We start from the raw sequence: 24,273 nt of genomic DNA, 5'->3' as shown, positions 1-24,273 counted from the left end.
CTCTCTATTCTTGCCTTGTGTAGATGGTGAAGGAGTCCACGGAGGCCCTGGAGGAGGACAGGAGAGATAAAGGCACCACTCGGCCAACCACTGGAGAGGGCCTCCTGTCTGACGAGGACTACATCCCTACAGTCAGTATAGTCAACTCTATCACTAATCTATTTTCCCGTGATTCGTGTACATAGATCGCACCATCAAAGCCAATTTGTTCAGTTTGTATACCAGACATGATACCTGGGTGATGTGTGTGACAGATGTGTGTGACATTTATTTCTCTCTCACTGTGCTCAGCATGATTCCCTGCTGCAGATGGAGGTAGAGAGGCTCTTGGTGAAACAGAATGCCATGGCTATTGAGAAGAGACAAGTGGACCATAGGGACACACCTGCGTCCACTAGAAAGGGGCGTAAGAAGCTTGGCAGGTTGGCTCACATGCAAGTACGTAATCACACCATGGCTATGCATATATTCAGCTCATTACTGAAAGTGGGATCTCATTAAGTCTCATGTTGATGGAGTACACAGTGGATTTTGGCTATGTGATCCAGGGTAGTGTTTCTACTCACATAGTTAGTCAAAGTGACAAACACATGTCTGTTTCCTTCTGGGCTGACCGCCGACCGCTTACAGGCACAAGGGGGTTCCTGGGCAGCATTTGGAATGAATGTAGATAGATAATGCTATATGTGGATGGTTTTGATCCAGAGCTGTCTCCTATCCTCAGGGTGAAGAACCTGCCCTATTGTAAGAATGAGACTTCTGAGGTGAAGTTTGAGCCTATCTGGATCTGAGGGAGATCAGCACCGTCATGCCTATACAGGTACAGCAGGAAAACTGTTGCACGAATAGCCAACAGTAGTTCTCCACTTCAGTACATGGATTTTTTTTATTACATTTTTTTTGATTGAACCTTTATTTAACTAGGCAAGTCAGTTAAGAACAAATTCATATTTACAATGACGGCCAAACCGAGGCGACACTGGGCCAATTGTGCGCCGCCCTATGGGACTCCCAACCATGGCCGGATGTGATGTAGCCTGGATTCGAACAAGGGACTGCAGTAACGCCTCTTGCACTGAGATGCAGTGCCTTAGACCACTGTGCACTCTGGAGTATCCTCTGTGTACGTGCTGTTTTGTTGTTTTCCAACATATGTGGGAAATGTTTCCACCCCTAGTTTTTAAAGGTCAAACAGGCTGAATGTGCCATGGTGCCGTTGTGGTGCCGTTGTACTGTGTGTTGTTATTGCCAGATAGTTGGGGGCCTTACAGTCCAGATCCGTCTGTGTGCCGTAGTCACCATATCCGCCGTCTCAACCTCCACGGATATGCTGCAGTTTGACAGCCTCCAGTGTGGACTGTTTCAGGTGACCACTGTCCAGCTGTTCAACCACGAGCCTGTCCCCTGTGAGTGGAGTATCACAGAAGAGCAACAGCCCAAGGAGAAGGTACACTACCCAGCAGAAGCACTGGTATTCTATACCGCCTCATGGTTTATAAGGGGTTTGTTGAAGCTGAGGGATATTTTCACAAACAGCAGGCAGCAAAACTGTACAGTACAAAAGAACACACCCTTTAAACAGATGACTTGTCAGTGGGTTTAACCTAAATTATGTGCTTTTACCATTAAAGCAAATAGCTAATTAGGTGCATTTTTGTTCATTATCTTGTGTTTTATTATGGATGAAATATTTAAAAACAGGATATTAAGGGTATTAGCTGCAGGGCTTTGGCCCATTTTTCTTCTTGTCTTGTGTGTCTTCAGAGAATAATTATAGACCCCAGGGTCCACACTACGTCTACTGAGAGGTGAAGCTCATCTCATTTATATTTGGGCTTTATCTTTACCAATAGGACTGCATTGTATCACAGAGTAAACCAACATCAAGATACAATATTCACCAAGTCCTCTTCAGTAATGACATTATCCACATAGATATTAATTAGGCTATGGTATAGATATTGTATCTCTCTGTTATTGTTTAAATGTATTATACCATGGCATTGTTGAATACACGTTTCTGATTGGCTTGAAGGGCATACATGCATTATTTCCCTATAATGCACAATATATTTGCACGGTAGAATTCAATGGCTATAGTTCTTACATGTTCTATGTTTGAGCTGCTTTTGAAAGCAAAAGTCGAATCGAAAACATTATTGGCATTATTGATTTCGATTTTCATAGTAGCCAGCTAGGATGATGGTTTGATTAGCTAAACTAGCAAGTCTGTTTGGTTACCAAGGGAACTGGTGTCGCTAGCTAGTAAACTTGCTAGCTACTTCAGTGGATGTTGAACACATTTCCACCTGCAAATGAACACAATTCTGCGTTAAATTATAGCCATGGTATAAAAGGGACAATCAACTCGGGCCTTGCGTTGTGGAACACACCATCCACGTCGTTCATTATTTTCCAGAGAATGCATTGCCCCTCGTTGATTATCTCTTTCTTTACAGTTAATAATTGTTATTAATTCAAGTGATATGTGCCTATAGCCTGTGTTTAGATTGACAAGCATGTCCCCCTCCACCTGAGATGGAAGGCCAGATTGGAGCAACATCCTCCCCCAAGTGTGTTTGAGATGCTTCCTTCAACAGGCGTGCTGTATCATGGAGACAGTCAACATCCAGGTCAAAGTCAGCCCAGCTGAGGAGGTAAGTAAGTCCAAAAGGCCCATTACAGATTAATATATTTAATCAGTCATGACTGCAGGGAACACGGCTCTCTCATAAATGACAGAAAAAGTTTGAACTTGTCTCTCTAGTCTGTTCTGTTAACATTGCATGTCGGCATTTTCTCAGTATTTCCAGAGCTCATCTTTCTCATGAATGATGGAGTCAGGATGAACTGGTCACAGCCAGCTGGGGACAGAAATGAGCCCTGGGAGACACAGATAAGAGGACAGACTCACAGAGGGCCTTATCTCTCTCTGCCGTATTATGGACCTCCTCCATCAGATACACACACACCAATGACAGTTATGGTGCCTGGTGCTTTAGAGTCTTGATGGCTTTTTGTGGAGATTAGCTGAACCTAGCTAAAAGATTGGTGTAGCCTCTACAGTGTGTGTCTGGTTGGTGGAAGTAATGTTGAAGAGTCAGGGAGAGACAGACAACTAAGGGAATACTGGAAGAGAGAGAGTGTTGGCTGGGCTGCTGTTCAGATAGTGTCTGGCTGCTTCCCTGGATGTGAATGGCTGTGTTATTTCCATAGAGGGTGTACAGCCAGAGGCTGGTGGTGTCAGTGGCCCAAAGCACCCAGAAGATGCTGCTGCTGGCCAGGGGCAGGGAGAGGAGCACCAGCTGGAGTTATCCTCATCTGTGCTGGAGCTGGGACCCACCCTCCCATTCAGTGCTGGAGAGGAGACTGACGTGATCATATGGAACCCTTGCCTCTTTCCCATCGAGTTCTAATCCCGGGAGTTTGACAAGAAATACCAGGAGGAAGAGAAGGTGAAATCATTTGACTGCCTCTAATGGTGGACCTTGGCAGACATGGTTCTTATCAAATAAAACATAAATTGTGTGTTGAATGATCTCCAATGTTCTGTTTAGGTTGTATTACGTTTCAAGTATGAAGAAATACTGTTTAAGAGCTTTGGAATATAATCTCTCCCTCTCTCTTAAGATTCTGCGTATGATGACCAGAATTTCCTGCTGATGCCCCCACGCGCCCCAGGAGAGTCACTAACTCCTGAGCTAATCGACTATTATAATGACCACAACTGTGAGGAGGAGGACGGTAGGTCTGCTCTGCAGTGGAATCACACTTGTATTTTTATTCTGCTGTCAGACTGTCTGAACATCTCTTATCGGGATGGAAAAGCAGTACATTAATATTTACTGATAGCTTACTGATTTAGAGGTCATGTATAATCCATTGGGGTGAGTTCTGGGACTTTCGGTATAAAAGGCCTAGTTTGATCTGCAGTGGAAGCTTTGATTTGACCTGGGATAATCTGTAGTGGAAGTTCTCACTGACTCAAAGCGTTGTCTGGTTCCCCAGACTCCAAGGCTGGCTCCTCTAAAGATGAGGAGGCGTCTGAAGCAGGGGAGAAGGGAGAGCCGGAGGAGGAGCTGGCCACCCCACCCCTTCCAGAACAACTCATGGAGGAAAAAAAAAAGGCAGCTCCCTCCAAAGATGAGACGTCATGTGGAGGTACTGAACAAGACCAAATACATAACACTATAACACTCCGAACAGTACAAATGACTTACCATTGCAGAAACAGATAGAACAGCTGAACATCATTCACACTGCTCACAGCATGCAACTTTGTGACAGAATACCACAGACATTATATGTGACGCTGGTATGAATGATTCAGGAGACAGGCACAGGAAGGCTAATAGTTTTTTTTATTTCACCCAAATTACAGCATGCCATGTAAAGGCGCGGGGACAAAGACCAAACAAACACATGTATAACACACAGGGTTGAAACCCAAACAAAAGAGCGAGGTGTACCTCGAATAAATAACACAAGAGCACAATGATTACCACACAGGACGAGACCCATAATCATCAGCGCAATCCACAATTGCACGAAAGCCAAAACACACAGCACAGGTACTCACATGCACCAACGGACATAGTAACAATAATTGACAGCCTAATGGTGAAATGAAGGGCACATTTATACAAATACAATCAGTGGGAATGGGGACCAGGTGTGCGCAATGACACAGTTCGGCGGGATCTGTGACACTATAATAGTCATAGAGAGAAAAAACAGCAGGTATCACGTTGCATTCTGTCCCTAGACCTGATCAAAGCCACAGTGGACAGCAGGACTGCCAGTGTGGGGGACCTGGAGGTCAACCCAGTGTCCAGAGCTATCGCCCACCACATGGTCATTGACCTGTCACCTGAGGGCCAGGCTACACGAAACCGCCGAACATCGCAGTCATTGTGCATGGGGCTCCCCTCTCAGGAAAGCAGCAGCACATCTACCATTTGAAAAAGTAGCAGTGAGAAAAGCATTTATCTGTGTGCAGGTAAAACGGGCACAACAGTGACTCTTGACAAACACTAAGGTGCAGCATGTCTAAGCATTGATCCTGTGGTGCTGGTTGCATTGTCCTCAGGGATGACCTCTGCTAACCTGCAGGCCCACAAGCTGTGTGCCAAGGCTGCCATTGAGCATGCTCAGAAGAGGGTGGAGGAGGCCGGTGAGTCTCAGCTTGATGGATAGGTATTCACGGGGCATCTCACTCTGTAGATAGCCAATGATAACTGTATCAAACAAATTGTAATGTATGGCATTAAAGCCTAACATTAAACTAACTTTGGATGAACTATATACTGTGTTTGTAGTTGTCTAACTGTAGGTGTGATGTGTGTTTGTGTCTATACAGCCCAGGCTGTGGTGGAGGTGATGGGGCCTGCTGGTCAGGGTGCTGGTACTCTGAGTGTGGAGGCTATAGCCAAACACCCTGCTGAGGGCAGTCAAGTCAACGACCCCCATCCATCTCCACCAGTAACAAGAACAGTGTTGTGGGTCGGATGAGGATTTAACAGGTCACCGCCCCCTCAATGGTACCCGCAGCTCATCACAGTAATGTGTATTACAATATCAAAGCTAGGAGTTTGTAATGCCTCTTATTAGTGCTTGCTTTCTGTGCAGGGTGGTGTTCCTATCCACCAGCAGCTGAGCATCAATGTGAGTGTGAGCCAGGTCGTAAAGCTGGGCCTGATGAACTGACTGCTACCAGACCAACTGCTGATGGGCAACCTCTCAGAGAGACCACAGGTGACATACAGTACAGAGACACACAGAGCCTATGTGGGCCTCTCAGTCCTTGGTCGGGGATGTTTCAAGTTTTATTACAAAATACAGTATGAACAGGATACACATGGTATACACTGTCCAACAAAATGCTTACTTGCAGGTTCCTTCTCGACAATGCAACAACAATAATTTATAGTCCATGGACCCTGAATAAATCCCCCATGTGATTCGAAGAGCGTGTAAATGATGCATGTGATGTATGTGTTGTCCCCTGGCAGCTGAGTGACTGTCACCGGGGTGTTGTGATGGACGGGATGGAGACGCTGTACTGCCGCTCCCCCAGCAGCACCCTATAGATCACCAAGGCTTCATCTACATGGTCAACCTCTCAATCAACTACTACGTCTTCAAAGCCAAGGAGATGGCACAGAGAGAGGCAGAGGGTGAGGACAAACTAGTCCAAAGGAGACTGCACCCCATATAAACCTCTCTGTTATTGGGAGGGACTATCCTAGTGGAACAGAGACCCTGAAAAGCAACATACTTGAAGAGTCTCTTGAAGTCTCTTGAAGAGGTAAATACGTATTGACCTTTCAATGTATTTTTGCCCATGAATATATGATAATAATAATGATGATCTTTAATTGATGTCCCCTCTCTTCTCTGTTCCCCATGTGTTTGACGGTTTAGGGCTTGGACTCAAAAGCCCTCCTATCCCCTCCTCCACTATTTCCTCTGTCATACTCTACACTAAGAACAGGCCTGTGCCCAGTGCACAGCAGATCACTAGTTGCTTCCCCTTTATGGTGCCCTCATCCCCAAAGGAAGCTTAAGGCTCGGTCAAGGTATAAAGGTCCTCCATGAAAAATAGCATAACTTCACACATCAATCCACTATTGCCACCATATCCACTTGTTTATTTTGAACTTCCTGCTTACTCTGAAAAACACGATTGATGATACTGTATTAACATTATGTCTAGACTTATGCTCATTCCCTGGAACACTTGTTAACCTCGTTAACAACTGTTTCTGAATGCCCTTTACGTTTGTCCATTTAAATTGGATGATAAATGAATTAATGAAGCTATTAATTATAGCCAGGTCTAACTGAATGGGTCTTACAGGAAGAGGTGTTGACCTCTACTGAAGGACGGGGGAAGAAGGCAGACACGGGCAGAGAGAGTCAGAAAGACAAGAGACGCACCCTAGCCAAAAAGGGGTCCAGGACCATTGACTCCCGCTCCCCTCCTCTAAAGGCTGTGACTCGCTTATTTGACACTGAGCAGTGCCAACAGGAGTCCCAACAGGAGTGCAAACTACATAAGAACACACAAGAATAAACACTGATGTGCATGAATGTGACTTAAAGGTTTGTGTTGTTTTCTATAGGCTCACCACATTCCACTGGAATGTCCCGCCCTATGGAGAGGCGATCCTGAAGATCTGGTTCCACTCCCAAGTCCCTGTCAAGTTTGACAAAACACTGAACTTTGAGTTGTTGGGTACCAAGATATGTTTCAAAATGTACTGTGGGGGAATCTGTACATATCTATCCATCAGCAGAAACACAAAGTGAGTATTGTTTCTAAAAGACATTTGTGTTTTTTTTATTCCTTCTGAATAATGTTGTGTTATGTGTGTTATGTGTTATGTTATAAATAGCTGAGTTTTGTCAGATCTCATAATTTAAAAAAATAAATAATAATGTACCCCTTTTTCACAGTATCCAATTGTTTTTAGTAAATAGCTGAGTTTTGTCAGATCTCATAATTTAAAAAAATAAATAATAATTTACCCCTTTTTCACAGTATCCAATTGTTTTTAGTAGCTACTAGGAAACATTGTGCACCTGGCAACCTTGGTTAGCACACAATGCACCACTGGTGTGCAATGAGACAAGGATCTCCCTACTGGCCAAGCCCTCCCTAACCACATTAGACCAATTGCATCGCCCCATGGACCTCCCGTTTGGTTACGACAGAACCTGGGCGCGAACCCAGGGTCTCTGGTGGCAGAGCTGGCGCTGCAGTACAGCACCCTTGTCCACTGCGCCACCCGGGGAGGCCTGATCTCATATTTTTTTATAGGTTGAAATGTTTTATTATCGCTGTAAATGATGTGTTGAGTGTGTGTCGTTTGGTCTATCCCAGGATGGTATTTGCCCACAGGAAGAGAGTCCTTTGCTGAAGCGTTGCAGAAGAGCTACATCATCCGCTCTGGCCTCTATGAGTTTGGCCCACTGCTCTGTTGCAAGACCACAGATAGGTAAGGGGATTAACTTCCACTACCTACTCTGTGAGTTTATTCACTGTAACTCCATAGAGGACAACATGTGTGATGTATGCCTGTGTGTTACCTGTCTGCGCCATAGGTATAAAGAGAGGAAGTATCCAGAGAACATGGAAAGGCTGGTGATACACAACAACACCCCACTGGATGCTGAGATTCATTTCTTCTTCCAGCATGACACCAAGGCTGCCACCTACCAACTGGACCCTCCCAACATCCCAACGAGAGACAAGAAGCCAATCAGAACTACTCATGACATCATAGAATGTAGTCTGAGATGTCGGATTAGTCAGAACCCTGACTGTGTGACACAAACTTACCTAGAAGTTATGACTGTTCACTGATATTATCAGTGAACATTCTCACGCCCATTTACTTTTGTTCTCGTTTTGAAACTCCAATGATGTGTTCCAATGATCCATGGTTGTGCCCTGGCAGATAGAAGACAGTGAGGTGTATCAAAGAGAACCCAGAGCCAGCATTTCTGTCGCGGGGTCCATCCCGAGCTCGAACGCAAGCAGCTGCATTTTGAAAAGAATCTGCTGCACAGGTCTGAAATTAATTAATGCTGTAATTAACATTACCCAGAACTGCTGTATCGTTTTTAACATGCTTCAGTAACAAAGTAGGAGATTTGTTTTTGTCATGGTAGTTTTCTGTTGATTTTCCTTTTGCCACTCTACTACATTCTCCCTGTGCTGGTTGTGAACCTAAGGAAGAACACAAGGAGTCTGCGTAACAACACACAGCCTGGGGGCTGCAGCCTGGAGGCTAGAGGTGCTGGGGGGTGAGTTCAGTGTGTCCCAGGACCAGGGCATCATACTTAGGGATCCTTGGGGTGTCCCTCCCCAAACCCCTAACCCTAAACTTAACCCCTACCCTTATTCAAACCATAACCTTAACCATAACCCTAACCTAACCCTAACCTTAATTCTTACCTTAACCATTTTAAATTTCAACTTCAAAGGGGTTGTCTCAAGCCAGATTGAGCCAGATTGCGCGATTGCCGTCTGCACTGATCAGTTGAGGAACGAGCGTTGCGTAAGAGTGACGCCATCTGACATGAGACAATGGCCCATCAACCTAAAGAGAGCCATATGCCTCGAGGCACATTACTGGATGATGATTGATTTGATGTTTGGTATCGACTGTTGCATTATTCCTGTTTACCTCATATTGTTGTTGTGTGACTTTCTGTCTGTTGCCGTGTGTGTTATGTGCCTGATGTGAGGAATAGACAGCCCCCAGGTCTGCTTCTCTCCACAGGTGGTCCACCTCTATGTAGACTGTGCCAAGGAGGTGACCGTGGCCTTCTGCTCAGAGCCGCCCGTAGTACTGACTGCCCAGCCTATCAAGTGTAAGCTGTGCAGGGTGGTGTTCCAGCAGGTGGTGGACCAGGTGCCAGACTGGGACGACCGCCTCAGGACCATCATGTGGGTTGAGTCTGGGAAACAGGCGGGTAGTCAACAGTCTGCAAAGAAGAAGATACAGTCACACAGGCTTACTAAAAAGGCTACCTTTTTGTGACTGTATTTATTGTTTATCATCTTGACCCATGCAGGGAGGATATTTGCTGACTACTCTGGTCAAATGCTACACCACGCCCACGGACGTCAGTTTCTCCACAATCAGTCTGGATCTGAGTACCTCCCCAATGATTTCTGGAATGTAAGCACATTCTATCTGTTCTGATTGGTCCCAGAAACCCATGGGTTGGGTCAGAGCCAGGGTAAAGCAGCGTTTTGAAAATGTGTCAGTAGCTTTAATACTCTGATTGGTTAGAGATGATCCAATTGCTGATGACTGTTTTCTACAACACCCGTTATTTTGACGTTACCACAAATGACTTCAAGGGTGTGGCTGTCTCAGAATGAAATATGTTGCGAACAGACAGCGGCGGAAGAATTCCTTTTGAGTCGTCAGGCAAGGGATGAGAGGCCATTGTATTTTAATTACAGCAACTAGTGAAGTAAATTGAGTGTGTCCCCATCGGATTGAGACAGACACAGAGCTATGGTAGAGAACTCATTCAGAGTTATGGAACTATGCATCAGTGCTGTGTGTGATTATGCCAAGTTCTCCTTGAAGAGGAGAGACCATCCACTTCAAAGGACACACTGCTCTATCAGACCAGGCTCACCAAACAGTGTATCTGGTGAATAGGGAGAATCAGCCCTTCCAGTTTATCATTGAAGAATTGTCTTGCCACTCAGAAGCCTTTCTGGACAGCCTGCAGCTGGAGCCTATGGAAGGGGTAGTGCCACCTGAAGACAGGTGTGTGACTCAACTCTCAGCTTATCAGTGGTACATCAACAAATCATCTAAATGTAATGTAACTGGATGGTGTAGCAGTCCATCTGTTGTTACAGTTAATGCATTGTCTGTGACACAAAAGCATCCTGTCTCTCTTGGTGCCCTGCAGGTTTCCTGTGGTAGTGTCCTTCACCCCAACACAAGATGGAGTGGTGATCTTTAACCTGCTAGTTCAGGTGAAGGTCCAGCCCCTCACTATGAATGTCAAGACAAAGGGCGATAGCATGAACGCCTGCCTGTATGCAGTGTGAGAGCACCGAGGGAGGCGTCGCTGAGCTGTCCCCAGGCAACTCTCCTCATCAGGTGGACTTCAAACGGGGGAGAAATGTGGGCTTCAAAGCTTAAGACTCAGACAGAAAGGCTAATTATACACTTAATTCCTCATAATGCAAATTCACAGCTACCTTTTCACTCCTTTGCTTTGTCTGAAGTTTTATAATGACATTCCTTCCCCCTGCAGAAGTGTGTGCTCAAAGACATGGGCCTCAACATCAAGGTATCTCTGAGCAGAATCTTAGCAGAAATGAATCTCCCTCTTTCTCCCTCTGTCTACCATTTGTTCTGATTCGCGATTTTCTCTCTCTTTCTGTCTCTCTGTCTCTCTCTCTCTCTCTCTCTCTCTCAGATTAAGAATGGGCGTTCAGTTGTTCCATCCTGGACTCAGCTGGCCTGGATTTCTCCTTCCTCAAAGACACCTTTGTAATTGGCTTCATCTGGGATGCAGGGATGGTGCCAGCTACACAGACACTGATCATAAGCAACAACGGAGAGAGGGGCATCAGGTAACTGCTGACAAGTTGTCTCTCCCTCTGCCTTTGTTTGAGCGACAACTTTAAAACCGAAAAAAAAAACAGCCTACATCCATTGACAGGCTCGCTGTTGGCCCTTTTCATTTCCTCTCGCTTATACTTCCAAATGAAATGTAATGAATAGGATAGAGGGCCTCACTGCACTGGCAGGGAAAAGCAGAGGTAATATATATTAGTGACTCTCAATGAAGGAGCTGCCATAGCGTGTTATTCTCCTCTTCAGTCCAGATCAGGGATCATCAACTAGATTCAGCTGCAGGCCGTTTTTTTCCTGAGTGGATGTTCGGGTGGCCGGAACATAATTACTAATTAGTAGTAGACTGCAAATTGACAGCAAGAAGCCCAAACAGATATAATATTTGACTAAAACATAATTTCAAACCTTGCTTAGTATGCGATCACGTCGTGCCTCTCTATTATGCGTGGGAATACTTGGGAACAGATTTTTTATTTTTTGTTGTTGGGGAACCCTGGTGTAGATTGTCAGTTCTCTAACACCCCGTTTTTGGAGGCGGGGTTCCAGACGGAAGTGCTGCCCCCTGGAGGGTTCATGGCGGTGCCCATCACCTTCTACCCATAGGAGGCAGTGCAATACCATGAGCGAGTGGTCTTTGAGATCAATGACAGTGTCGAGCAGGTGGTCGAGACCCTAGGTCAATGAATTGAGATGAAGGTGAGGAGATGCCTGTGTGTGTGTATGTGTGCATACGTGTGTGTGCTTGTGCGTCTTTATGCATACGTTTCCTGTGCACTTCTTCCTCCCAGGTTGACTTTGAGGACCCCAGACACAAGGTGGTGAATCTGGGGGCTCTGCAGATTGGTCAGAAGATCAGGAAGGTGATTCCCCTGGTGAACAACAGCCACTCCTCTCTGACCTCTCCCTTCTGCTCAGCTCCACTGTACACACTCTGCTTGACTCCAGGGTACTGTACGCCTCTCAGAACCACCTCAACATCACTGTCACTGTGTCCTCTCTCTGAAAGGCAAGCCATATGGCTACCTCGACCTGGCAAGTAGTACAGTAGCTACATTAATGGATGTTTTGCTCAGAATGTAGCTATAAAGAGAACACAGTTGAGAGTTGTCATACTAGTTTAGTTCTACCTGTGTGAGTGAGTGTGATGAGACGTGTATTTCTCTCCTGTACCGTCGGTGCTGTCAGTGAACCCGCCAGGTGAGGTGACCCTGAAGCCTTTTGGGGGCCTCTGTCTGGTGGAGGTGCTATTCTCTCCCAGGTAGCACATGGCTCCCTTCACCTCAGAGCTGCAACTTGAGTATCTGGGCACGGTACGCCCCCTGCTGGTGCTGAATGGCTGCTGTCATGGCATGGAGGTCAAGCTGGACCAGGACTACCTGCCCTTTGGAGCTGTTGCTCAGCGCTGCAAGGCCATAAAACGCATCATGCGGAACACTGGAGAAATTGGAGCCAGGTAGGTACTCTGACACACATACTGGTGCTCATGATACATTTTGATGTTTTGCTAGTTCCAGTGGGATATGAAGAGGTTTGGCAGAGACTTCACCCCTGCAGAGGGCTACATATGCCCTGGGATGGAGGTTCCCTTTGAGGTGGCCTTTGCCCCTGTGGAGCTGAGTCAGGACCTGAGATATGATGACCTGCCCTACACCGTAGAGAGAGCCATCAAATTCACCCTGGCAGGCTCCTGAATCATGCCCCCCATCATTGACCTTGTCCTACTTCACAAATCAGCGCTGGACTCTGAAGCCTGTGATCGAGGGGGAACACTGGAGTGGCCCTCCTCCTTCATCATTGATCCCTACCAGCAGCACAAGGCTTATGAGATCACATACAAACCCATGGTCTTGACCCCAGATGGCAAGAAGCACCTGGTGAGAGACACTTTTACTGGAGTGCTGTCTTAGTAGTCTCAAAAAACCAGACCCTAGGCAAGCCGGGAAATTAAAACTTGTGGGAGGCAACGCGGATGTCTAGAGGGATTACTGTCTTAGCTCTAGAACAGACTGAGTGTGTCTGTAGTGTGAAGAGCCTTGGTTATGAGGACACATTCTTATTGTTGCTGACAATGAACGTCAAAGCCCTTTTAGATGACTTATGTTGGTTTTGTCAAATAATATGTTTATATGACACAGTATATTATACCATTACGCACTGTAGATGCATCCTGTTATTCATCTCAGTTGCTTGACCACACTGTCTTACTCTCCTCTCCCTCTTCCAGGACTCTGTGTTCTTCTTCCCAGATGTGACAGGCATACTCTACACTCTGCATGGCACTTCTGAGGCCCTCAAAGCTGTGGTCGTACACTGAGACAGGGCCTGTCCACAACTGGCACTCCAACCCTCAGCAGTACCACACTACTACTTTAGCAGGATGTCTATCAGCTGTTTAACACCTTGTAGTGCCACTGCTTCTACCTCTGTCACACTACACTACATCACCACAACTTTGTCAGCTGCCAGTACTAAAATGTTCTGTGTGCTGGTTCCTTGCTGTGGTGGAGATCATCAAGCACTGTGTCCCTGAAGGGCCTGGACTATCTGGATGTACCAGCTCTGGCCAAGAGGGACTACATGGTCTTCTTCTTCGCCTACAAGGAGGGCCAATGCAATGCAAACGTCAGTGGAGAGAATCTGCTCATGTAGATGTACAATATAAATGCATACTGACCATCTTCAGGTACTTATAGATTCCAAAACCCAGATCATCACTTGCTACCTACCGATAGTTGAAGGCTGTAAATGCAGCTGTTTTCCAAGTTGATTTGTATTCAGTCATATGTGTCCTGTCCTCCTCTAATGAGTCTACAGAGTACCTGTTCTCCTACCTAAACTACAAGGCCACAGAGACGGGTATCATCAGCACAATAGATATGGTGACTCCGGTGCGCCAGACAGCCTCTGCCTCTGTGAGAATGGAGAACCTCATTAGCCTGTACTTCAGTGCTGAGTGCCGCAGTCCAGATGTCAGTGTCTCCACAAGTATTGTGCCTGCATTCTCCAAGGTGGGTCTGCATGCATCTAACGTAATGACAAGATTGTTATTTTTCTTGGCATACACTGTGTATCATTCAAATGCACATTGTGGTTGATACTATGTTTACTCCTCAATTATATAGTTTTAAACAAATGTCAAGCTAATAATTTTAGCACTGAAATAACTTGAAAAATTGTAATATGTTTAATATTTGCATATTTAGACTATATACAGCAGGCTCCAGTAATTACATTTGTTTACTGTATTTATTTTACAAATATGAATTTATTTGTCTTTGTCCTATTTATAAAGCCTTAGGTTATTTATCCATTTTGAGATTAAAGAATAAATATATTTATAGCGGACATGGTCTATCTTATCAGCTCTGATGTTGGGTGTTATCTCTTCTCGTTTCTCTAGTCTAGATCCATGTGTTCTTCTCAGAGCCACTAGGGAGAGCACTTGCTCCTCTCCAAATAGCACTCATTTGGCATCAGCACCAGATACTGTACCTCCTGGGTTCATTTGTGGGAACAGGATGGGTGTTCAGAATGCATGAAATATATGTTTCCAATTAGCATAAACAGCAGTTCAATAGTGTGTTTGGTGAATAGTTGGAAGTGTGTGTGAGAGACAGGGTGCAAGCAGTGAGTGAGCAGGATGAGGGCCTGTGTTTTGGGAAAGGTAACTATTAAAATGTTCCGTCATTCTCTCACAAGTCAATGAGTTGTTAAATTCTTTCATATTTAAATATTGTGCAGGGGTTTGAAGTCTCCTGACAGAGCTTTTAATTTGGTGAGTAGGAAAGCTTTAAATAACCTGTCCAGTATTTCCTGATTTCTATGAAGTATGATTCAAATTTAATTACAATATAGTGTAAGTGAAATAGTTTTCCTACCAAAGTTTTTGAATTAAGTATGTTTAAAGCAAGTTTTTTTTAAAGGTGTGGGCATAACCCAACAACAGAATGGTGTGGGCGTATACCGGTCATTAAAAATATTCACTCAAGTAGAACACTGATTGGCCAGGTCAGCCAATGAGCCAACATGACATAATGTTCTATGAGGAAAAACAGTGACATATTCAATACCGCCTTGCACACTCTTGCCTGCATCAAGCTGATCTAGGGTGTAATCATTAGTCCAACAGCTGTAAATGAGTAGGTTCTATTGGGCAAATTTAGGTATATGTATCCTAGTTTTGTTCCATTTGCTTCTGTTTAAGAAAACCGCTACAGTCATGCAGTAAAGTTACAGTGCACAGTCAGTAAGCAGTTTAGAACTTTCAAAAACCAAAACCACTTAGCAAAACCAAAAGCTTACCTTGACATGGAAGAGTTAGTGTTGTGTTGGATAGTCATAGCCAGCTAGCTAGCATAGCATCCCTCTCCTTAAGCAGTGTATTTGAGTAGGCTAAACTAGCTAGCTGCATTTGCTATCTCTCTCTTGCTTCTCCTTCATGTTGGAAGAAATTAATTTGTTCAGAACTGTTCAACTATTGTATTTATCTCTCTTTGAGTCAACTACTCACCACATCGTGCACCACTCCCCAGTATACTTCTCGCCAATGTCCAGTCTCTTGACAACAAGGTTGATGAAATCCGAGCAAGGGTAGCATTCCAGAGGGACATCAGAGACTGTAACGTTCTTTGCTTCACGGAAACATGGCTCACTGGAGAGATGCTATCGGAGTCGGTGCAGCCAGCTGGTTTCTCCACGCATCGCGCCAACAGAAACAAACATCTTTCTGGTAAGAAGAGGGGCGGGGGCGTATGCCTTATGGCTAACGAGACGTGGTGTAGTCACAAAAACATACAGGAACTCAAGTCCTTCTGTTCACCTGATTTAGAATTCCTCACAATCAAATGTCGACCGCATTATCTACCAAGGGAATTCTCTTCGATTATAATCACAGCCGTATATATTCCCCCCCAAGCAGACACATCGATGGCTCTGAACGAACTTTATTTAACTCTTTGCAAACTGGAATCCATACATCCTGAGGCTGCATTCATTGTAGCTGGGGATTTTAACAAGGCTAATCTGAAAACAAGACTCCCTATATTGTATCAGCATATCGATTGCGCAACCAGGGCTGGCAAAACCTTGGATCACTGCTATTCTAACTTCAGCGACGGATATAAGGCCCTGACCCGCCCTTGCTCCCAGGCAGACTAAATAACTTTTTTGCCTGCTTTGAGGACAATACAGTGCCACTGACAAGGCCTGCAACCAAAACATGTGGCCTCTCCTTCACTGCAGCCGAGGTGAGTAAAACATTTAAACGTGTTAACCCTCGCAAGGTTGCAGGCCCAGACGGCATCCCCAGCCGCGCCCTCAGAGCATGCGCAGACCAGCTGGCTGGTGTGTTTACGGACATTTTCAATCAATCCCTATCCCAGTATGCTGTTCCCACATGCTTCAAGAGGGCCACCATTGTTCCTGTTCCCAAGAAAGCTAAGGTAACTGAGCTAAACGACTACCGCCCCGTAGCACTCACTTCCGTCATCATGAAGTGCTTTGAGAGACTAGTCAAGGACCATATCACCTCCACCCTACCTGACACCCTAGACCCACTCCAATTTGCTTACCGCCCAAATAGGTCCACAGACGATGCAATCTCAACCACACTGCACACTGCCCTAACCCATCTGGACAAGAGGAATACCTATGTGAGAATGCTGTTTATCGACTACAGCTCGGCATTTAACACCATAGTACCCTCCAAGCTCGTCATCAAGCTCGAGACCCTGGGTCTCGACCCCGCCCTGTGCGACTGGGTACTGGACTTCCTGACGGGCCGCCCCCAGGTGGTGAGGGTAGGCAACCACATCTCCACCCCGCTGATCCTCAACACTGGGGCCCCACAAGGGTGCGTTCTGAGCCCTCTCCTGTACTCCCTGTTCACCCACGACTGCGTGGCCACGCACGCCTCCAACTTAATCATCAAGTTTGCGAACGACACAACAGTGGTAGGCTTGATTACCAACAACGACGAGACGGCCTACAGGGAGGAGGTGAGGGCCCTCGGAGTGTGGTGTCAGGAAAATAACCTCACACTCAACGTCAACAAAACTAAGGAAATGATTGTGGACTTCAGGAAAGAGCAGAGGGAACACCCCCCTATCCACATCGATGGAACAGTAGTGGAGAGGGTAGAAAGTTTTAAGTTCCTCGGCATACACATCACAGACAAACTGATTTGGTCCACCCACACAGACAGCATTGTGAAGAAGGCTCAGCAGCGCCTCTTCAACCTCAGGAGGCTGAAGAAATTTGACTTGTCTACAGATGCACAATCGAGAGCATCCTGGCGGGCTGTATCACCGCCTGGTACGGCAACTGCTCCGCCCACAACCGTAAGGCTCTCCAGAGGGTAGTGAGGTCTGCACAACGCATCACCGGGGGCAAACTACCTGCCCTCCAGGACACCTACACCACCCGATGTTACAGGAAGGCCATAAAGATCATCAAGGACAACAACCACCCGAGCCACTGCCTGTTCACCCCGCTATCATCCAGAAGGCAAGGTCAGTACAGGTGCATCAAAGCTGGGACCGAGAGACTGAAAAACAGCTTCTATCTCAAGGCCATCAGACTGTTAAACAGCCACCACTAACATTGAGTGACTGCTGCCAACACACTGACTCAACTCCAGCCACTTTAATAATGGGAATTGATGGGAAATGATGTAAAATATATCACTAGCCACTTTAAACAATGCTACCTAACATAATGTTTACATACCCTACATTATTCATCTCATATGTATACGTATATACTGTACTCTATATTATCTACTGCATCTTTATGTAATACATGTATCACTAGCCACTTTAACTATGCCACTTTGTTTACATACTCATCTCATATGTATATACTGTACTCGATACCATCTACTGTATCTTGCCTATGCCGCTCTGTACCATCACTCATTCATATATCTTTATGTACATATTCTTTATCCCCCTACACTTGTGTGTATAAGGCAGTAGTTTGGAATTGTTAGTTAGATTACTTGTTGGTTATTACTGCATTGTCGGAACTAGAAGCACAAGCATTTCGCTACACTCGCATTAACATCTGCTAATCATGTGTATGTGACAAATAAAATGTGATTTGATTTGATTTTAATCCAACCTCAGGTACGCAAAAATGTAAATAATCAATCAAATTTAAGACGGGATAATCTGTTTCCAATACCGAAGAAAAATAACATGGAGCGTGCTCCTGTTCACGCGCAACAAAAGACTAGGGACCTTCAGAGTGACACGTACAAAGAACAGCACTACTTCTTAATTTCTCAAAATAAAAACATCGACCATTTTCTAAAGACAGTTGACATCTAGTGGAAGCCATAGGAACTGCAAGCAGGTTCCTAAAAAAACGGGTTTCCCTATTTACAGTCCCATTGAAAAATCCTATGACCTTAATTATTTTTTTCCTTGGATGATTTGTCCTCGGGGTTTCGCCTGCCAAATCAGTTCTGTTATACTCACAGACATTATTTTAACAGTTTTAACTAATTTCTGGGCCTGAGTAACAGGCAGTTTATTTTGGGCATACATCAAAATACTGCCCCTTAGCCTTAAGAAGTTATTAATTTGATCACTTTTTTATTGCTGTTAGTTTTCCTGCAAAATGCAAAAGTAGTGTATTTGAGGTTTAAAAAGGCTTCTAATGTTTATAATTTCCACATTAATTATAATCCACATAATAATTCACATTTCCTGTTGCTGCAGGGTTATTTTCCTGCTGTAGAAAACTGGCTCAAATTAAGATCCTACATCTGTAGTGGAAACACTGGGGCTTGTTATATGGTCAGATTGTTCCTAATACCCCTATCTGGTATGGTCTCAAGAGAAGACAGTGAACAGAAGAGGATGAACAGTTCTGACAGAAATGGCATGTGTTGTGATTGTGAATGTCAGTTTGAAACTGAGTAGCAGTTGTGATGTAGTTGAACTGTAATCAGAGCAGACAGATAGATTCTCTAGTGAAAGAGTTCTCATTTCTCCTCTATATGGAAAGCTCATAGCCCTGTGCTAAGGGGCATCACATCCATCTGGGATCTACCACACGAGAAGCCTGTCTATGCTGGGCTGTCTGTAATGGGCTTGTTTTCCTGATCCATGTGGCGAAGCATGGGACTGATGAGGCTCAAGTAACCGAAGTCCTATTGAACCCAACCAGGTCTGACTGGCTGTGCTCTGCTTCAGGCCTTCCTTTGTCAAAGACTGGAGGTGGATGGAAGCACTTCTAGTCCCCTAGGCAAGATGTCCTCTCAGAATGGGTTCTTCCTCAATAACTGCTGTGGACGATTACCATATGCAGAGTTTTTCGCTAGATAAAAATGTCAATAATTATATTTTCATCTTTCTAATGGCAGATAATTCCTCCAAATGATGCTAATACTCTGGGTAGGTTGGGCTAATATAAGGGAAAGACATCTAAACTATAACCACCTCGCTGAAAAGGGCAGGACCAGAGAGCCATTCGATTCACAAAGGTTATCCTGCATGGGCCTTTATAGTAGCACACATCACACAGTAGTAATGAGGGACTTTCCTCAAAATTGAGAGAGGCTCAGATGAAACATGTAGGTGGGGCGTTCTGCGCTCTATGACAAAGCCCAACGTCTCTGATCATCATCATAGAAGTGTTTCATCTAGCAGAGATTATGAATGCAACAGGGGGCACAGTCAATGGCTTGCTGAACAGGGTGACATCACCCCATTCAACCAAGCCACTCAATCCCTCTATTCTAATGGAAAAGTACTAGTGACTTGATCTTTCAATGAAAGTGAACATTTTCCACATCTCATCTGAAAGCAAAAGCGTTCTTACTTTATTTAAGTGGAATGCTGAAGAATGTTAGAGTTAGAGTGTTAAAATGACATCAAATCAACATCTATTCCACGTTGATTCAATGTAATTTAATTAAAATGACGTGGAAACAACATTGATTCAATCAGTGTGCCCAGTGTGGGATACTACTCCATAATTTAATTCAAGGTGCTTAAATCCACCTTGTACAATGTCTCTCAACACTTTGTTACTTTAATGTCTTTACAATAACTTTTACATATACAATACATTATAATATATTTATGGAAGTATATCAGACAAGGTGATAGAAAATTGCCAAGGCACCAATAGACAATCCGTAACCCTCTGAAAGTCATATTGTGTGTTTTCTGGGACGTTCGGAGGGTCGATGATGATGTAAGAGGAGAGGGAGGGATTGCCCCCATAACGCTCAACATGAACGCTCCGCGGCAAAAGGATGTGTGAGCAAGCAGCGCGCTACTGCAGGGACGGTGTCCACAAACTGCTCCAAAAAGAACAACCGAAACTCCGGGCTCAGGACAGCAAAGAACAACCAAAACCCGTGGCCGAGGAAAGCGAGTCAGCGACGGCTGCACAGTCTGGAAACAGCGGCGCCCAGCCCGGTGGAATTGACGGGCTCGTCCGCTGGATAGTCACCAAGATGAGCGACAACAAAAGCATCTCTACCCGGGAATACGCGAAGGAGGAGGCAGCGGTTGCCCAAGAGCAGTTCTTCGCACCAGAGCCACGGAAAGGCATCTCTGTAATATTGGATGTAGGTATCGCTTACTTACCTGTAGGATTATCAGATATGTTACCTGCAAATTATTAATTGGTATGGTGGCAGAGGTGGAAGAAAGTCCCATTTTAATTCAGTGCACAATTACGCGTAAAGATCATCCCCAATGTTGTGCTAAATTCGTTACATAGCCTCTCTGATTATACACGTATTCCCTTTATATTACTTGAAAATAAAGTTTTTCTGTAATCTGTAGGCTATTTGATCCGTGTTTTCCTTAAACGGTGGATGAATTCTAAGCACCATAACCAAATCAAATAGGCTACTCAGAGTTTTTATGGAGATGGCCTTAAAGGTAGACTCAGCGAAACTACTTTGCCACGAGCAGCACCTCAAATATTGGCCGTGTTCGAGAGCATCAAAACCGTTATGTATCATGTGTGACCGATTGCCTGATCTACAAATGATATTGAGTTGTTATTTATGATGCAATGTGATTTGTAGATTAGTCCGCCTTGCCTAGGCGGCTGCATTGTCGAATGTGCCCATTGAGATGCGTGAAATGCAAGACTCTGACACACATTATCTGCGCACGGGTTCATTTCATGCTGTTACAGCGTGGGTTCAGGACATAAACAGCGGAGAATTTAGTTGTTGCGGAAATTGACCCATTATGCTGTTTACTTTCTGCATGTACCCCATATCGCTTAGTCTACCTGTAATTAAGTGCACCCCATATTGGATTTGGATGGTGCGTATAGGCTATATATCCTAGATATAATATTCTCCATGCTCCAAATGGGTATCAATTGGTGTAAATGCTCCTAGATGTGTGCAGTTTGTTACATGGTAGTCTTACTGATGTCCTTTGATGCCACAGCATGCATATACAGTACAGTCCTTTAAATGTTGTCATAATAAATCAGATTATAGATTATAGAATAGATTAATATATGACTGATAGTATCCAGCAATTACGCTAGGGGTAGGTGGCTGAAGCTGGTCTCAGCAGTATTCATTTAGTAGGTCAAAGTGTTGCCATAGGATTATTCATCATTGCTTCATAATTATGTGTGCCTGATGCTCCTTCTTCTAGGGATCTACATATTGCATTTAGAGGTAAAACTAATCTGAGAGTCAGAGAAACTAGTTCACTTTTAGACCCAGACCCAGATAAGCTAGGTGATGAAGAAGTGGTGCATGGAAACTCATTAGAATTCTGAAATGAAGACCAGAGGGGTAGAAGTATCCTAGTGTGTGTGTGTGTGTGTGTGTGTGTGTTGGGGGGGGGGGGGGGGGGGGGGATAGTAAAACAAGAAAAATTCTCGCTTGTAGGGACATTTTCCAGGTCCCCACAAAGACAGACTATTTTAGGTTTAGATGTTGGGGTTAGAATTAGGGTTAGGGTTAGAATTAGGGTTAGGTTTAAAGTTAGGGGTTAATGTTAGGGGTAAAGGTTAGGATTAAAAGTAAGGGTAAGGGTTAGGTTTAGGGTTACGGTTAGGGGTTAACAAAAATAGGATTTTGAATGGAAATAAACTGTAGGTCCCCACAAGGATAGTAAAACGTGTGTGTGTGTGTGTGTGTGTGTGTGTGTGTGAGGCAGAGAGAGAGAGATTACGGGTGAAATATGGTATTCAATTATATTATTTATTGCTTGGTGTGTGCAATTACATATCTGCCATTAAATAGGATTCCAAGACCATTGTCTAAAGGTGTGTGAGTATTGAAAACCCATAGAATTAGAAGACAAACTTCACAGTGGCTGTTCTTTGCACTGTATTTTTATAGCCTTGTTTTTCTCCTCTCTTCTCTCCTCTACACCCCTCCTCCACACAGCAGAGGCATAGATCCATCCATTTGTAATGAGGCAAAAAGATGCAGGAAGAATCCTGCCTCCTCCCTCTCTCTCTCTCTCTCTCTCTCTCTGTCTCTCTGTCTCTCTGTCTCTCTGTCTCTACCTGTTCCCACCATTCCGTGCCTCTCCCTTTCTCACACATTTTCTTCCTTCTTGTTTCTCAGCCTCTCATTATTACCTGCTTCTTAATTCTTCCTTCTGCCTTGCATGCTATTCAAGTCTCCATTCAAGTCGCCATCCATCCCCATGACACCATGACATCCCCATGACACCATCCCCATGACACAGCAACTGAAATGACTGCAACACTTAACAAAGAGCTGCAGTTAGTTTCAGAATAAGTTTTTCATAGATATTTCAAAAACTTAAAGCATTGTATTTGTGACAAATCATTCACTAAACCCTAAACCTCAACTAAACATGTGGATGTTGAGCAAATTGAGATGACTAAACTGCTTGGAGTAATCCTGGATTGTAAACTGTCATGGTCAAAATATATTGATACAACAGTAGCTAAGATGGGGAGAAGTGTGTCCATATTAAAGCGCTGGTCTACCTTCTTAACAACACTATCAACAAGACAGGTCCGGCCCTAGTTTTGTCGCACCTGGTCTACTGTTCATTCGTGTGGTCAGGTGCCACAAAGAGGGACTTATGAAAATTACAACTGGCTCAAAACAGGGCAGCACGACCGGCCCTTAAAAGTACATGGGGAGCTAACATTAATGACATGCATGTCAATCTCTCATGGCTCAAAGTGGAAGAGAGATTGACTCGTCACTACTTGTTTTTGTAAGAAGTGTGTACCGAGCTGTCTGTTTAAACTACTAGCACACAGCTCGGACACCAATGCATACTCTACAAGACATACCACCAGACACACCTACTTATTCAAAGGATTTTCTTTATTTTTGTTTACTATTTTCAACATTGTAGAATAACATTGAAGACATCAAAACTATTAAATATCAGATATGGAATCATGTAGTAACCAAAAAAGTGTTAAACCAATCTAAATATATTTTATATTTGAGATTCTTCAAAGTAGCCACTCTTTGTCTTGATGACAGATTTGCACACTCTTGGCATTCTCTCAACCAGCTTCACCTGGAATGCTTTTCCAACAGTCTTGAAGGAGTTCACACATATGCTGAGCACTTGTTGGTTGCTTTTTTCCTTCACTCTGCGTTCCAACTCATCCCAAAGCATCTATATTAGGTTGAGGTTGGATGATTGTGGAGGCCAGGTCATCTGATGCAGCACTCAATCACTGTACTTTTTGTTCAAATAGCCCTTACACAGCCTGGAGGTGTGTTTTGGGTCATTGTCCTGTTGAAGAACAAATGATATGTCCCACTAAGCGCAAACCAGATGGGATGGCGTATCGCTGCAGAATGCTGTGGTAGCCCTGCTGGTTAACTACTTTAATATACATATAAGTGAATTTGTCCCAATATATTTTGTTCCCAAAAATGGGGGACCTATGTACAAAAGTACTGTCATTTCTAAACTTTTCACCATATGGATGAACATACCCTCAAATTAAAGCTGACAGTCTGCAATTTAACCTCATATTCATTGTATCATTTCAAATCCAATGTGCTAGAGTTCAGACCTAAAACAACCAAAACATTGTCACTATCCTAGTACTTCTGGAGCTCACTGTATGTTTTCAATCTGAAAAGCAGTGAAATTGGTTCACCTACATTATGTGGCGCTATGCTGTAAGGCCTGACAAATGGATT

At 44.4% G+C, this 24,273-nt stretch overlaps 1 protein-coding gene and 1 pseudogene across 2 annotated transcripts in view; both read left to right on the top strand.

The window, feature by feature from the left end:
* Positions 1-14,804, top strand: part of LOC110501848 — a 90,325-nt pseudogene extending 75,521 nt beyond the window's left edge.
* A 5,533-nt stretch (positions 14,805-20,337) lies between these two features.
* The window catches only part of LOC110495228 (N-terminal EF-hand calcium-binding protein 2), a 144,092-nt gene continuing 140,156 nt past the window's right edge, over positions 20,338-24,273 (top strand). For both annotated transcript variants that reach the window (XM_021570521.2, XM_021570520.2), the window contains exon 1: positions 20,338-20,706. In XM_021570521.2, coding sequence (XP_021426196.2) covers positions 20,389-20,706 — 318 coding nt within the window. In that variant the 5' untranslated portion in view covers positions 20,338-20,388. The remainder of the gene's footprint in view (positions 20,707-24,273) is intronic.

The sequence above is a fragment of the Oncorhynchus mykiss genome, chromosome 2 (assembly GCF_013265735.2).
Source record: "Oncorhynchus mykiss isolate Arlee chromosome 2, USDA_OmykA_1.1, whole genome shotgun sequence".
Taxonomy (NCBI): domain Eukaryota; kingdom Metazoa; phylum Chordata; class Actinopteri; order Salmoniformes; family Salmonidae; genus Oncorhynchus; species Oncorhynchus mykiss.
The sequence above is the reverse complement of the archived record's forward strand: the minus strand, read 5'-3'. Positions and strand labels throughout refer to the sequence as shown.